Source organism: Mustelus asterias, chromosome 7 (assembly GCF_964213995.1).
Source record: "Mustelus asterias chromosome 7, sMusAst1.hap1.1, whole genome shotgun sequence".
Taxonomy (NCBI): domain Eukaryota; kingdom Metazoa; phylum Chordata; class Chondrichthyes; order Carcharhiniformes; family Triakidae; genus Mustelus; species Mustelus asterias.
In genome coordinates, this window is record NC_135807.1 from 123,415,522 (window position 1) to 123,431,756 (window position 16,235).

The following is a 16,235-nucleotide window of genomic DNA, read 5'->3' on the forward strand; positions in this document are numbered from 1 at the left end:
TGGTGACTTTGTTTTCTGTTTGTCTGTGGTTTCAGAGAAGTTGTGAACTTAGATATGTTAAAAAAAATTGCCATCTTTTGAAAAAATAATTGCAGGTTCAACAGGCCAATCTTTATTTTCAGCGCTCCATTTAACCCAGTGGTTTGGGTGGAGGGGGTCACAAAAACTGTTTTGACCTTTATTTCAAGTTTTGTAATTGAAAAGGTCATTTCAGTGTTGTTCTTTTGAGGGATGGACATGCTTCAATTTTTCAATTTCTGTTGGATAAAAACTCAAGGCATACATAGCAGAATCATAAAAAAACAGATAATGCGCTGCACCAGCAGCTTTCTATGTAACTCCTTGAACAGTGATATGTCCCAAGGTGCTTCGTAAGAACATTAAACAAAACGCGACACTGAGCCACATAAAAGAGATAGTAGGACAGTTGACCAAACAATAGGCTTTAAGGAATGTCATAAAGCAGGATACAGTAAGAAGTCTCACAACACCAGGTTAGAGTCCAACAGGTTTATTTGGAATGATGAGCTTTTGGAGCGCTGCTCCTTCCTCAGGTGATGAAGGAGCAGTGCTCCGAAAGCTTATGATTCCAAATAAACCTGTTGGACTTTAACCTGGTGTTGAGACTTCTTACTGTGTCCACCCCAGGCCAATGCCAGCATCTCCACATCATAAAGGAGGAAGAGCAGAGAGATAAATATATACTAAGCATTTAAAGAGAAAATATCAGTACCAAAAAAATGTTTACAATTTCTTTTAAGCTCTACGATCCACAGAATCTTTAGTGTAGGAAGCCAGCCATGAGGCCCATCGAGTCTGCACTGGCTCTCTGAAACAGCATTCTACTTAGTCCCATTCCCTTGCCTTATCCTCACAAAATTCTCTCTTTCCAGATAACAATTCCCTTTTGAATACCTCAAAAACTGACTCCATCACCCTTGCAGAAAGCACGCCCCAGACGAAAAAAGTTTATTCACATCACTTCTACGTTTTTCCAATTATTTTGAATTGGCACCCTTTTGATGCTCTCCTGAGTGAAACAGTTTCTCTCTATTTACCTTGTCCATATCCCTCAGGATCGTGAATACCTCTATTAAGTCCCCTCTCAGCCTTCTTTTCTGCAAGGAAAACAGATCCAACCTCTCCAATCTATCCTCTTGGCTACATGCCTTTATCCCTGGAATTATTCTTGTAAATCTCCTCTATTCTTTCAGTAACTTCACATTGTTCCTCAAGCAGAGTATGCAGAACTGGATAGAGTACTCCAGATAAGGCCTAACTGGTTGCATCTCATCCAGTCCTGGTACCTGCCTATTTTATCACCTTGTTATCACCTGCTTCTCAATTACAAATTCTTTGAATACCAGTTACCTCCTTTCTCACCTTGGCATCTTCTTCCCTTTCCAATCGAGTTTAAACCCTCTCCAACAGCCCCAGCCCTGTTAAGGTGCAACATGTCTTTCTTGTACAGGTCCCACCTGCCCCAGAACTGGTCCCAATGCCGTAGAAATCTGAAGCCCTTCCTCTTACTCCTTTTCTCCAGCCACATATTGAACAGCTAAATCTTCCAATTTTTATGCTCACTAGAATGTGGCACTGGGAGTAATCCTGTGATCATTGCTCTGGAGATCCTGCTTTTAAATTTCCTTCCTCTCTAAAATCTGCTTTCAGGACCTCATCCCTTTTCCTGCCTATGTCGGGGTCCCAATGTGAACCATGATCTTTGACTGTTTACCCTCCCCCTCACCCCCAAAAGAATGTCCTGCAGCTGCTCTGTGACATCCTTGATCCTGGCACCAGGGAGGAAACATATCATCCTGCAGTCACATCTACGGCCTACAGCCACAGAAATGCGTGCCTGCTCCCTTATGGAATGCTCTACCACTATAGCACTTCCACTCTTCCTCCTCCTCCCCTCCTGCACAGCTGAGCCACACATGAGGCCACAAACTTGGCTTTTGCTACAATTCTGAGGAACCATCTCACTCACCATCATACTCAAAATGGAAAAACGGTTAGAAAGCAAGATAACCTTAGGGACTTCCTACACTACCTGCCTATTATTAAACAAAGTGCAGTCAAGAGGAATTTTAGAAATTCAAATTAAATCCAAATTAAATTTGAAGTAATCCCAAATTTGAGGAGACCTTTCACTTGCACAGATGTACAGGCAAGCATTTTTGAAGATTTGGTTACAGGTAAACTTAGTCTAAGCTAAATCAGTTTCATGGCCTGTGTAGGGAGTCTTCCCTGTTTGATATGGACTGTCTAGATAATGTAACATTATCTGTTACCTCTTAGTTCAATCCTCAAATGCTTAACACCCATGTGCTGTTGCCAAGTGTTAGCTCAGAAAAAGTGTTTATGGCATTCCAAAGCCTGCACTTAAGATTTGTGTAATGCTCAGTCACTCACATTTTCATACAAGAGGCTATATTATCAGCCGCAGAGTTACTGAGGTAGCAGACAAAATCATTATATAGTCCTATTTTTTTCTGAAAAGGAATATAACCATATAGGGGAAAAAGAGAAGCAGTCTCCATCCCATCCTTAAGAACAAAGGCAAAAATTGACAACTTGCCTTGTACTGGAGTGAATTTTACATCATACAAACTGTTTGGAGAACTCATTCATGCAACAAACAATGCTGATTTTGACATCTGCCATGGCACTGAACTTTCCAGGAAGATTCAGAGCCAATGGTTCCACTGTGTATTGCACAACATCTGTTCATACTCCAAGTTATCAAGGGCTTCATAGTCAATCACTGATTAACTTCTCCACTGTGGTACTGGTCCAATAATTTTCAGATCCACTCAGCTTCTTTCAAGAGTTGAAATCATATTTTAACATGAATGTAGCCAAAGCAAATAGAACTCAAGATCATTGTAACCCAACATTTCATCAATAGGGCGTACTACATAATATATATGCACAGGTAGTTAAACAAGGAAACATGCCCAAGTTGCTTATCAGGTAAATATGCCACCTATTAAGCCATACAAAATAAATAGTTGTGTATTTAATCCGAGCTAGAGTGCAACAACTGCCCCCAGAACTTCTGATGTGGAGATGCCGGCGTTGGACTGGGGTAAACACAGTAAAAGTCTCACAACACCAGGTTAAAGTCCAACAGGTTTATTTGGTAGCACAAGCCAATGCGAATGCTTTGTCGAATGCGAGACGCTCATTCCAACCATTATTTTGTAAATTGAGTTTGTGTCTTTATATGCCCTGTTTGTGAACAGAACTCCCACTCACCTGATGAAGGAGCAGCGCTCCGAAAGCTAGTGGCTTGTGCTACCAAATAAACCTGTTGGACTTTAACCTGGTGTTGTGAGACTTCTTACTCAGAACTTCTAGCAGGAGAGAAGGCAAATGGCATGTTGGCCTTTATTGCAAAGGGATTGGGGTACAAAAATAAAAAAGTCTGGAGAGACACCTGGAAAACAGTGCAGCTTTGAGACTTCATATTTAAGGAAGGACATACTTGCATTTGAAGTGGCACAGAGAAGGCTCATTAGATACTGAATGGTGGAGCAGGCTTGCTATCCTACGCCACTTTCCCTGTCTCCATACTGGTTTAAAACTCATTTACATCTCTAAATTCTTCTAGCACTAAAAAAGACCATTGACCTAAAAGGTTAACAGTTTTGCTCTCGACAGATGCAGCTGAACATGCTGAGCATTTCTGGCATTTTATGTCCTTATTTCAGCATCTTCAGTGTTTTTTTGGGTACTGCACAATGTGGTTCAGGTTCTATGTCGATTCAAATTCTAGACATCATAATTATTTTTACTGCCCGTAAATACTAAAAACATGAAAGCAGGCTAACATCCTGGTATAGACCAGAATAGAATCTCTATGGGGAAACCTACACTTCCATTCAAAAACATTGTCTTAGTGTGATACATGTTTCACTCCTCTGGCTTTCTTTCATGAACATTAAATGGCTAGTTAATTTACCAGATAACATTTGTTTTTACGCAAGATAGAAAAAATTTACTGCAGAGGATACTCTAAGCATTACAGCAATTTCTAACAACTTAGTCATGTTTTTTGCTGCTAAATATCAGACAAGAATATCAAAGAGATTTGGGTTTTAAAAATTTAAAGCACAAATAAGATTAGGTATCCTTTTACTTATTATGCTATGTAAAAGGCGAAATTATTGGTCCTATAGGCAGCAAATTAATTCATAAACTTCGACTTTAGAAACAGGAACATGGTTCTGGGCAATTATTTTATTGCAAAGGATCTTATTATCCGCTTGTATAAAATGCTGACAAAGAAATGAAAGACATCTATAAACAAACCATGCAAGGCAAATGTTTAGAGGGTCCAGTTTAAAAAAACATTGGCTTTTCACCTTAAATCAAAATTCTAGAGGAGAGCAAGGAGATATCTCCAACTGACACTTCCCCATAACAAATAAATCCATTCATGCCCAAATTCTAAGGAAGTCCATGGCTTGAAAGAACAAGTTATGACCCAACTTTTGGTTAAAATCTAATAGATAACTTGAGCAATGAAATGTACTGTCCAATCGCAGCACCACAATGGAGGAAAAAAACATTCCAGTTAAATGTGAAACAATCTATACCACAAATTTTGGTTCATTTGACACTTACTTGGCACTGCGATGGTTACGTGCAATTTTCAGAAGTTCAGCACTGTTATCACAACTCATGACATTTATTCCCTTTTTGGCTGCATACTTAATCTGGGATACTTGCTTGCATGGGTTTGTGTAGATGATATTTTCAGATGTTACACCCAAGCTTTGCACAAGAGTTATTTCGTTCTGTGTGAGGACATACACAAGTTATTAGACATGTGAGCGTATATTGCACTATGATTTTATATCTGCCAATTCTCTACGTAATTTTAGTTAAGAATTTAAAGAGCCATGGAATTCAAATTTTTCCAAAATTAATGCAAGGGAACATAGCAATGATCACCTTGTTTGCACAAGCAAAACCAGTTCCAAGAGCTGCCAGAACTTCAATTACTGATTGACTGCTGTTACACTTAACAGTGTAAAATGGTTTCACATGTGTCATCACATTCTTCCAGCGAATGTTCTTCTTTACAACATTCCCAAGATCAGCAACAAAGAAGGCATTCCTTTCAGTTTGCTATAATTGAGAAATTAGAGAAATATTAGTTTCTAATTAAAATGAGAAAGTACTGTGCACTAATCCGGCTTTAGTTATGCGAAACGCCATTCTTCACGGTGACTGTTCAGAACAGTGACTACAGAAATAAAACAGTCTGATGGCTCAACTAATGTGCAGCTTGATTGTAAATAGATAGGTTTGATTGCCAATCTGCTGTATTAGTTGGTTTCAGCTGACCAATTTACTACTACCAACAACCTTTTGGAAACAAGCAAACAAAGGAAAAGAATTTGCACGGATATAGATGAAGTTGGGGAATGGAACGAGCTGGACTGTTCTTGAGGTGGCATGGACTCCATGGGCTAAATGGCCTTCTGCGCTGCAGCCATTCTATGATTCTATGAATGCCAGCTAGACAAGGATGGGATGCTTCTGAACTGTGATCCTCCATGTAGCGAGATAGCACATGTGCATTCACAGAGAAGCAGGAGGTGGTTCACACATTCAAGTTGCTCCAATCCAAAGTCTGAAAGAGCAGGCACTGCACCCAGTATAGAATGTCACTCGACAGCAGTGCAAGTCAGATATCCAATCAGGTGGTCAGTGTGTCAGATTTATGGTGCTCCCAATTTTCCATCCATTAATAATGTACAAAGAATAAAGTCTCCTGTTATTTATTCTACCGTCAATGGAAAGGAAAGGAAAATTAATAGAAATGGGAAGCTTATCTAAGAACTCCAAACCTGGACATAACCAATCTAACTGAATAGAAAACTGGAACAATACTAATCTTCTCAACTAATATGTTTGAATACAATGTATTATTGCACACAGCTTGTTGATTCAAGAATCAAATCAAGTCCAAATTCACTTGTGAATTTAACAAATACAACATACACTAATATATTTTAATGGTTCAAATTATAAGCAATACAAATGTTCCTTTAAAGATTTCCAATTGTTTGTCAGATAATAAACTACCGTTAAAACTGTTCAATAATAATTTGATTGGAAATGTCTAAAAGCTGGTTGCAGAAACATACTTTTTCCATGAAAAGATTCTCACAAATGCAGTAGCTGATATATGAATTTAGTATGCCTCTACATTGTCGACATATAGGATGTTTTTGTGCACAGACTTTTGTATTTTTGTAACTGTTACATTAAAATATCCTACATTGAAGCAACTTTAAATGGGTGAAGAATTTCAAATGTTTACTTTAATAAATGGTACAAGTTGGATGTCCAAAATCCAGCCAACCAAGGTCGATTTTAAATATCAGGGTTGGATGGGGCCGACTTGGAGCACGTGAACTAGACTGGTTCGTCACTGCAGACAACCAGATTCTGGAGGTCCAACTTGTACTTACTCATCTAAGTATGTTGCTCGGAATGAAGGGCAAGTGTTATTTGCTATTCAAATGTCAAACACTCAAATCAGACAGTAAATTCAGAAATATCTCATCTCCTCCTGGCAGTATGTAACGTTCTAATCATCACAGTGTTGCTTTGAAAAAAGCACATCTATAAATTAGCATAATGACAACAGGAATGGTATAGTTTCTAAAGCCCCAGCAATGGAAGTCAACATTTCACATCTGTTTCAGTAAACATATTGGCAGTATAAATTCACCATTCGATTTTTTTCACAGGGCAAGCAAAGGACCATAACATTTCTTGGAATTTAAAGCAATGTCAGCTGCGCACTAAAATGGATGAAACAATAAAATCTGACCAAGGAGTTCTATGAACCTGAATTCAGATCCTTCTCTCTTCCCTCCCCTCCCACAACTGGCCCACCCTAAATGTCCATTCACAGAACCATAAGGCAGTCATTCAGTTCACCATGTTCGTGTTAGCTCCTTAAACAATCCAGATCTAATCCCAAACATGAATAGAAAATGCTGGAAAATCTCCAACAGGTCTGGCAGCATCAGTGGAGAGAAAGAGTTAATATTTCGAGTCCATATGACTCTTCAGGGAGGGGGCCCAGGTAAAATCCTCTATCGGAAAGTCAGTGCAGACTCGATGGGCCAAATGGCCTCCTTCTGCACTGTAATGATTCAATGATGATTCTATGAAGTGACAGGTGGCTCAGTGCAGAAGCTGGGGGTGATTTGCTTGCATTGGGACGAAAATACTTTGGATACAAAACAAAGGGTTTTGTAGGAGGAGAAAGGTCACATTCTAAAGTTGCTGAACTAACTGTTGAGCCCGGAGGACTGTAACATGCCTAATCGGAAGATGAGGTGCTGCTCCTCCAGTTTGCGTTGGGCTTCACTGGAGTAGTGCAGCAAGCTAAGGACAGACACATAGGCATGAGAACAAAAGGTTGGGTTGAATCGGCAAGCGACGGAGTTTGGGATCATGTTGTGGACTGACCACAAAGCAGTCGCCCTGTCTGCGTTTGGTCTCGCCAATGTAGAGACCGCACTGGGAGCAGTGAGCACAGTAAATCAAATTCATCGAAGAAAAAATGGTCAAGGAAGAGAAATTAAGAAGAAAGAGTTCAAGAAAGGGAAGTGACGTGTCAGAGGTGGACCATGTAAAGGTGAGAGGGGGTAGAAATTGGAAGTAAAAAATTGATAATTTTTCTGGGTTCAGATGAGAGCATGAAGAGGCATCAATAGCATCTTCAATGTAACAGGAAAAAAAAGTTGTGTAAGAGGGCCCAAGTAGGACTGAAACAAGAAATGTTCACATAACCCATAAAAACACAGGTATAATTGGGGTAGATACACAACCAGACCATTTATTTGCAGTAAGCTAAAGGAGCAATTGTTGACAGAACAAGTTCAACCAGGCAGAGGAGAGGTGGTGGATGGGGATTGTTCGGGCCTCCACTCAAGGGCAGACAGCCCTCAGACCTCCAGACGGGGGAATGGAAGTGCAGAGGGATTGGACATCCATAGTGAAGAGGTGTTTAGGGCCAGGGAACCGGAAACTGTTGATGTGACATAGGGTATCAGAGGAATCACAAAGTATAGGTGGGAAAAGACTGGACAAGAGGAGAGAAGATGGAGTCAAGATAGGAAGAAATGATTTATTTGGAACAGGAGCAGACTGACACGATGGCTTTACCAGAGCAATCCTGTTTGTAGATTTTTGGAAGGATGTAGAAGTGTGCTGTGTGGGGTTGGGGGACTACGAGGCTGGAAGCTGTGAAGGGGAGATCTTCAGATGCGATGTCAGTGACAGTGCTTGAAACAATAGCTTTGGTGGTGGAGTCATAGCCTAGGGGGAGGTTGGAGGAAGTGAGAGTTGGCGTTCAGCCTCTGAGGAAAAGGTCAGTATGCCAGACAAAATCAGCACCACCCTTGCCAGCAAGTTTGATCACATGGACAGGGATGGACCCAAGAGAACAGAAAAATTGAGACAGCCGATGTCATGCCGACAATTCTCATTGAAAAGATCAAGAGCAGACAGGCCAGAGGAAGGGGTCCAGGTAGAGGAGATGAAGGCAATGGAAGAGGAGTTTGGCATTGTGCTGAGCCCAGAATTCAGAGGGAAGGATGTAGAGGGGTGAAACTGAATCCCACTTGTCTCCATAGCCTTGTGTTCAAATATTATTCAATTTTTTTTCTCAAAGAGTGCTCTCTGCTTTACTCATTCACTGTAGCAAAACATCCCATGTGCCAACACATTGAATGAAACCATTTCCTCCAACCTCTCTTCTCGCTCATTATTGGCTCCTAAACCAGAGAATATAGTCTTGGCTAGTCATTCTACCAAAACTTAGAATTTTGAAAGCCATCATCCAAATCTCCTCAGCCTTCTCAGTTCCTGTGAAAATCATCTGAAGTATTACAGGTCTCATTATAACTACAGTTTCTGTTCAGCAGTGACACCCTTTAAATCTATGCAGTAAGCACTCTTTCAGATTCAATATTACAGTATGATGGGATATGCAAAATTTCACACAGTAAAATAATTGTGGGCTGACCAATGTTTTGTACAAATTTTTTATTTTTGTGTTTTGATACTTGATAACTAATGCTGTTTGTCTTTTTGTTTATTGATTTCTGTAACTGCATTCACACTTTCTGGGACATATTTAAACATTTAGGTGCCCACATTCATGCACAGCCTATGATTTATATCCAGTGAATATTGTTATCATTCCTTGTTTTTCCTTGCAAAATGTTTAACCTCAGCTTTCCACACTAATCTGCACGTGCTTCCTGCCTTTCCATTTTGCTCATCTGAAAACAGTAAGTTTTCCTGAAAACAGTTCTCCTCAATCTTTGCCAAATGCCCACTTTAGGGCAGCAGAAAGAAAACTGAGATTGTGCTTTGTGACTAATCAGACTTGTAGGCCCTCAGTTCAATGCACAAATAATTCATGGTTGCTGTTTGCAACACAGAATGTAGTAATTATCCACATGGTCTTGACAAGTACTAATCTTTAGTAAATACTTGTTCCAGTGCACCAATAGTACTGAGTGGTCAGCTTTTAGGTTGCCACATTGAGAGATACCCTTGCCATGGAGACTGTGGCACTAAAAGAGCTTCTTTTGTTAACTTAGCTCTATGTGCCTGTGAATAAGATGACAATGATCAGCAGCTGGGCTACAATGCACAACCCAGCATCAATAAGAAAGCTGTGACATCTGAAGGGTTTATTTACCATTACTGGATCTTGGCAAACTGATAATAGTCTGACCTACGCATTTGCCAATGAGGAGATTGTCGAATCTGCTGAAATTAGGCAGGGCATGAGTGTGTTGGAGTACTATCCTTAACCCCATTCTGGGCTAACATGCTTTCACTCCATCCAGGGAACAAATTAAGCAGTTTGCACACAATGGAAAGGAAATGGATATATTATTCCGGTCAGTAACCAGGAAGATCCAACAAACTGTTACAAACTCTCAGGTTAGGAGGCCATTCAGCCCATCATACTTATGCTCACTCTGAAAGATTTATACAATTAGTCTTACTCCCCTGCTCTTTGTCCACAGTTCTGCAATGTTTTTCCTTTAAATATATATCTGATTCTTCTCTGAAAGTTACTATTGAAGCTATTTCCATCACTCTCAGGCACTGCATTCAAGATCACAAAAATTCTCATTTCCCCTTTGGTCTTTTGTTCTCTGGTTACTGATGCACCCAGCAGTGGAAACAATTTCTTCTCATTTACTTTTAAAAACCCATGATAATTTTCAACACCTCTACTCGAAATAATTCCAGTTTCTCTGATTTCTCCTCATAACTCCCCATCCCTAGTAACAAGAAGGTAAATGTCTCTGCATTCTCTTGTTTGGTACAAGTTTTAAAGATGATATTAGCTCAATGGACAACCAGAAGAATATGTTCAAAAATCAACAAATGTTTCAGATAGGAGAGGAGTACGAAATGAAATGAAATGTGCAGCCCACACTTTTAAATGCTCCTTATATTTTGACCCTTGGAGCCCTGGTAGCATCCTGGTTAATTTGCACTGTACTCAGTCCAAGGACATTATGCCCGTTCTAATGTGTAGCGCTCACACTGTACATAGTATTCTAGATGTGTGCTAACCAGGGATTTGATCAGTTGTGGCAAAAGTTCCTCTCTTTTATATTCTTGCCCTCTAGTTAGTAAATATTCCATTAGCCCGATGAGTTGTTTTTATACCTGACTACTGCATTAGTGATCTACATCTCTCTGGGCCTCCACTGAGCCTAGCTTATCACGTAAATGCTCAAAGCTTATCCCCTTTTAGTATAAAATGAATGGTGTCTCACTTGCATGCATTAAAATGCATCAGCCATATTTTTGTGCTCACTTAATCAACATCTCAGTAATTTTATGTTCTAATCTACTATCACTACACCATCACCAAACTTGATTGGTGGTTTTCTATTGTGATACCCAAGACATTAATAATGAGTGGATAGTTGAGACTTTTTGGGACACTCACTAATCACTTCTTTCCAATTTGAGTATATAGCCATTTTATCCTACTCCATCTTCTACCACCTAACCAAGCCAATAATTTGCCTTTAATTCCATGAGCTTTAATTTTAGCTAACAGTTTTATGTGAAACCTTATTGAATGTATTTGGAAGTCCACATAAACTACACTCAGACAATCCCCTCTTTACAAATGTGCCACTTACCTGGGTTAACAGCCTTCTGGACTCAACATTGAGTTCAATTATTTTAGGTTGTTACCTCTACCTCCATTTCCTCTTTCTTTTTAGTTTGATCCTTTCTCGCATTTCCTTCTTTTGTAGATAGCAGCTAAATAGCCTCTGGTCTTGTGCCTCGAGATAGAGAGAAGAGAGAGAAAGAGAGAAAGCCTACAGTGCAGAAGGAGGCCATTCGGCCCATCGAGTCTGCACCGACCACAATCCCACCCCCACATATTTTACCCGCTAATCCCTCTAACCTACGCATCCCAGGACACTAAGGGGCAATTTTTTTAACCTGGCCAATCAACCTAACCCACACATCTTTGGACTGTGGGAGGAAACCGGAGCACCCGGAGGAAACCCACGCAGACACGAGGAGAATGTGTAAACTCCACACAGACAGTGACCCGAGCCGGGAATCGAACCCGGGACCCTGGAGCTGTGAAGCAGCAGTGCTAACCACTGTGCTACCGTGCCGCCCTATTTTATCCTACTCCATCTTCTTTAAAATAATGATATTTTGTCATGTAATCTCTCCTGCTTGCCACTCTTATCGCAGACCTTCTTCCTCTTTGCTCATCCTCCCATTTCCCTTCTTTCACTTGCTCAAAACCTATTACATTTCTAACTCTTTCCTGTTGTCACAAGCCCGAAACACTGTTTCACGCCCTACAGATGCTACTAGACTTGCTGAGTATTTTCAGCATTCTTTTTGCATATCCACATTGGCTCTCTCGAATCAACTCAAATTTCTCTCAAGCACGTAATCAATTGTAGATTCTAATAACTTCCCACAACTGACAGGTCTGTACTTCCTCAGTTCCTCTTTCATACTTTTCTTAAAAGGAAGGAGTTACATTACAATTTCTATTTTAATGGGACAATACCGGAATGGACTGTGCTTTAGAAGGTGATGACTCAAGCAGATGCAATTTTCCCACTTACTTCCTTTAGAAGCTGGGATCGGCTAGTTTTAGTGCCATTATATTTTTACTATACTGCCACAGTTTTTAAGTGTCATTGGGCTGGACTTTTGCATGGTCCTGTCCCGCCCACTATGATTTCCATGGTGGGTGGAACGTGAAAATTCTGCCCATTATAATTTCACTATACTGTTTTCTTGTTTAACTTGTGTCCTGGCTCTTGATTCATTATGAAGCTCCCTGGAATGTCAGGTATATTATTCTCTTCCTCTACCATGAAGATTGACACACTAATTATTCAACAAGTCTACCATTCCCTTTGTTTCCCTGCAATATTGCCCCCATTTCTTTTTAAAGGTGCCAATGCAGCCTTGAATGATTCCTTTTCTAAGATAGTGTTAATCTTGATAGCCCTCAAGTTTCTTTTGGCATTCCCATTTTCAACTCTTACCATGTTGTTTGTCTACCTTTGCTTTTTGTTACATCTCCCCCAGTTCCCTGAATTACACACAATATCAATATTTTATACATTATCGCCTGTCTCCTTTGATCAATAACAGTAATTTTATTTAGCAAACAGAACTCTGTCCTTATATATGGTACAGCATTAAACTATCTTTTTCCCCAAACACCTTCCACTCTAGTTTTACCCAATAATCGTTCTGACCAGTTTGCTGTTGTCAGTCTCAAACCCATCTTGTTAGTTAATCTGAGTAACTGTTAAATTTCTCCTTTTTAATTTTAGCACTAAATTTGATATTATGATCACAATTAGGAGATAACTGAACAGTAATAGAACATTTATCCAAATCTGGCTCATTATTAAATCGACCATGGCCTGACCTCCTTGTTCTAAAACATATCACTCCAGAAAATTATTTTGAATGCACTCGTGAACATTTGTTTGAGAAAGAATTATTCCTATAAATTCTAGTTTAACCACTTGTTGGCACTATGGTAGCATGTCCATCCCAAGAGTTACACGATTCTGGGCTCAACCTCTTTTCCCAATAGTATGAGAACATACAAGACAAACAGGCCATTTGGCTCAGTTGGTCTATGCTGTGCTCATGCTTCTCAACCTACTTAATTAACTTTATCAGCACGCCCTTCTATTCTTTTCTCCTTCATATAGTCATCTAGATTTCCTTCAAATGCATTTATGCTATTTATCTTAGCTAATCAATTTGGCAGCATGTTCCACATTCTAACCCTTCTCCGGGGGAGGAACCAACACTACCACACACAAACTAACTGGCCATTCATCTCATTGCTTGTTCTGCAATCTGGTGTTGTGTCGATAAACAACTATGCATTTCAAAATGAAATACTTTGACATACTGGAATGTGATGAAGGTAATATTAAATACAAATCCTTCAATATTAAGTTTACACCAAGGTTGCTCTAAAAGATGCAACTAACTAATCAGGTATATTAGGTAAATATGTAATAAATAAATATGTAAATTCATATAGCAAAAGAAATAGCAAATACACTTAACTTTAGTTCATGAGTGACCTTGAAATAGTTAGCTAAAAAGCAAATGGGATTATCAATTGGCTTTTCATATTTTTTCTAGCATAGTGCTCTGGTAGACTTTGTACAGTTTGGTCAACAGCAATTTTAACTTTGATATCCTGGTTAATATATACATTTGCCGGAATCATGATTTCCTATTGAATGTCAAAATTAGTTATTGGGACAGGGTCTAAATGTTATTGTGCGTTGCAATGTAGTTTTGCCACTGCATGTAACTACTATAGATTAGTCCAACATCAACCTTCATGAATCTTTTCAATCCTTAGTGTTATTAAAGTATGTACAACAAAACATGCTTACCTCAAGCGTATGTTCACGGATATGGTTGTCAATAACATCGTTAAGAGTAGTTTTTTCTTCCAGAAGGTCAAAGGGGTAGCTCTCTTCCAGTTCAACAAAACCTTTCATCTTTGTGATCCACAAAGCCAACACTCGTAACCAAACACCAAGTGAAGGTCCTCACAGAGCCTTCAATATCGGGGTTCTTAAAATATGCAACAAACTGCAAAAGAAAACAGATTCATTATAAAAGGATTTTCTATCCTCTCCAGGCAGGGGGCTTGTACGTGTCATTAATTTCCTGCAACATATGCCCTATTACAAGTTAACAATCTACTCGTAGTAAATTACAATTTTCTAGATATTGGTTCATGTGGACATGTACAATTTAATCTGCCATCCACTGGCAATATTTCCTATAGCAATTCATAGATTTATCTTCGGGTGTGCGGTGTACTACTCTCAAAAGCAAAATAAAATTAAGGTTGAATTAATTTAGACAAAATGATTAAAAAACTCAATTTAGAAATTGATCTTTCTGGAGTCAAGTAGTAACAGAAAGGGTGTTGCAATTGTATGCTGGCCTATAGTTCATTTAAAAAAAAAATTACTTTAGTATGAATGACAAATGGCAAATCATTTCATTGATTTAGTTACAAGTTTTAAATTTGTCCACTAAACTTCTCTATGGAGTCCAACATGATAGAAATTGCTTTCAGTAATTGGGAGTTGTATACTTCTCGAGGCTTGATGTGTGTTCTCTTCTCATCATCACTAGTTTCTTGTGGACTCTCTACTTCCAGGCAAGCCAAAGTGATCCCTCCCAGTTCCGCCATCCCAGCCATTTCTGACCAGAGGTTGAGAACTTGACATTTTTAGTATACAAAAGAGCTTTTATTCTACATTTTATACAATTCTGACAGCATTCCCTTCACCAGCATTAATAGCTTTCACTTTGACAAACAAATCTTAGCTATTAAAAAAAATCTGAAAAATACACTTGTGAATTTAAAAAATAATTTTTCTGATATCACTCCCACTGCATTTATCATCTCAAGGCTAGATTATCCTATTAACCTTCTAAATGGCGCATTCACCTCAACACTTCACAAGCTTCAAGTTTAACAATGCACAGCATGCTGACGCCAAAATTCTTATCCTGGTTTTCAAATTGCTCCATACTGACCCTGCATGCCTCTAAAAGCAGACCTCACATCTGTGCTGACCATTCGCTCAGCCACCAGGCACCTGCTCTCCGCCCAGTTCTTCCAAGTATATCACCCTATTCCCCTGTTTAAAAACACCCCAAATACAGCTTCTCCTTTGCCTCAAAAACCATTGCCCTCTGTATCCTTACCTTCTGTATTGCAAGTGTTCAGAGACATTACCCCGCACAAGGTCTGCCATATACAAGTGCAAATCTTTAACAATTGGTGACATATTTAATTGTTCTGTAAAAATACAGCACAAGTTGAGGGTGCGTTTTCAGCCAGATGCTAGATGGAATGTGAATTGACCCAGTTTTTACGTATATGCACACATCTGAAACTTGCAGCCATGATGCAGATATTTCTTGATCTCCAACAGCCTTCTTACCTTTGGCACACCAAGCCAAATTACAAAGTCTTTCCTGCCCTCAAACTAAGAGCTTTCAAAGGCTGGAAAGTCTAACAATATTGAATTCACTAGATAGCAACTCAGTTTCTCTACCTGCAGATCAATAGATCTGAATGACTGAAATTCTAATTTGGCCCAAGATTCAAACACAGCTGATTTGTCTATTGATACATCCTCTTCACACTCTGTGCTCTTGTGCTTTCTTAATCAGTTGATCTTAAGAACTTCCTATTTTCAATTTCAAAGAGGAATATGATGCAACACCTGGCACAGGATGGCCAATTGTATGCAAAGTACTATAGTGACAATGTCTACCGTGACCTCTTGGCCAAAAAGAAATAACTTGTTTTAGCAACCAAGTTTGAATTATTTTCTAACAACCTGAATAATGATATGTAGCACCATTTAAGGATATGAAGTGTCTCATCCACAGGAGCATTATAAAATATTGCAGATACCAGGTCAGTTGACCAACAATGCCTTCGTGAAAAAGGTGTGGATAAGTGTAGGGAGGGTATTCCAGAAACTAGGCAACTGAAGGCATGGCCACCCATAGTGGAGTTATTAAAATTGGGATGCTCAAGGGGTCAAATGTAAATAAGCAGTTATCTTGGAAGGTTATGCGCCTGGAGATGGAAA

General features: G+C 39.4%; 1 protein-coding gene across 2 annotated transcripts in view; it reads right to left on the reverse strand.

The window, feature by feature from the left end:
- The window catches only part of LOC144495922 (antizyme inhibitor 1-like), a 47,129-nt gene that overhangs the window by 12,535 nt on the left and 18,359 nt on the right, over positions 1-16,235 (reverse strand). For both annotated transcript variants that reach the window (XM_078216743.1, XM_078216742.1), the window contains exons 3-5: positions 14,001-14,202; positions 4,963-5,139; positions 4,633-4,805 (exon numbers count right to left, since the gene is read on the reverse strand). In XM_078216743.1, the coding sequence (XP_078072869.1) occupies positions 4,633-4,805; positions 4,963-5,139; positions 14,001-14,108 (458 nt within the window). In that variant the 5' untranslated portion in view covers positions 14,109-14,202. The remainder of the gene's footprint in view (positions 1-4,632; positions 4,806-4,962; positions 5,140-14,000; positions 14,203-16,235) is intronic.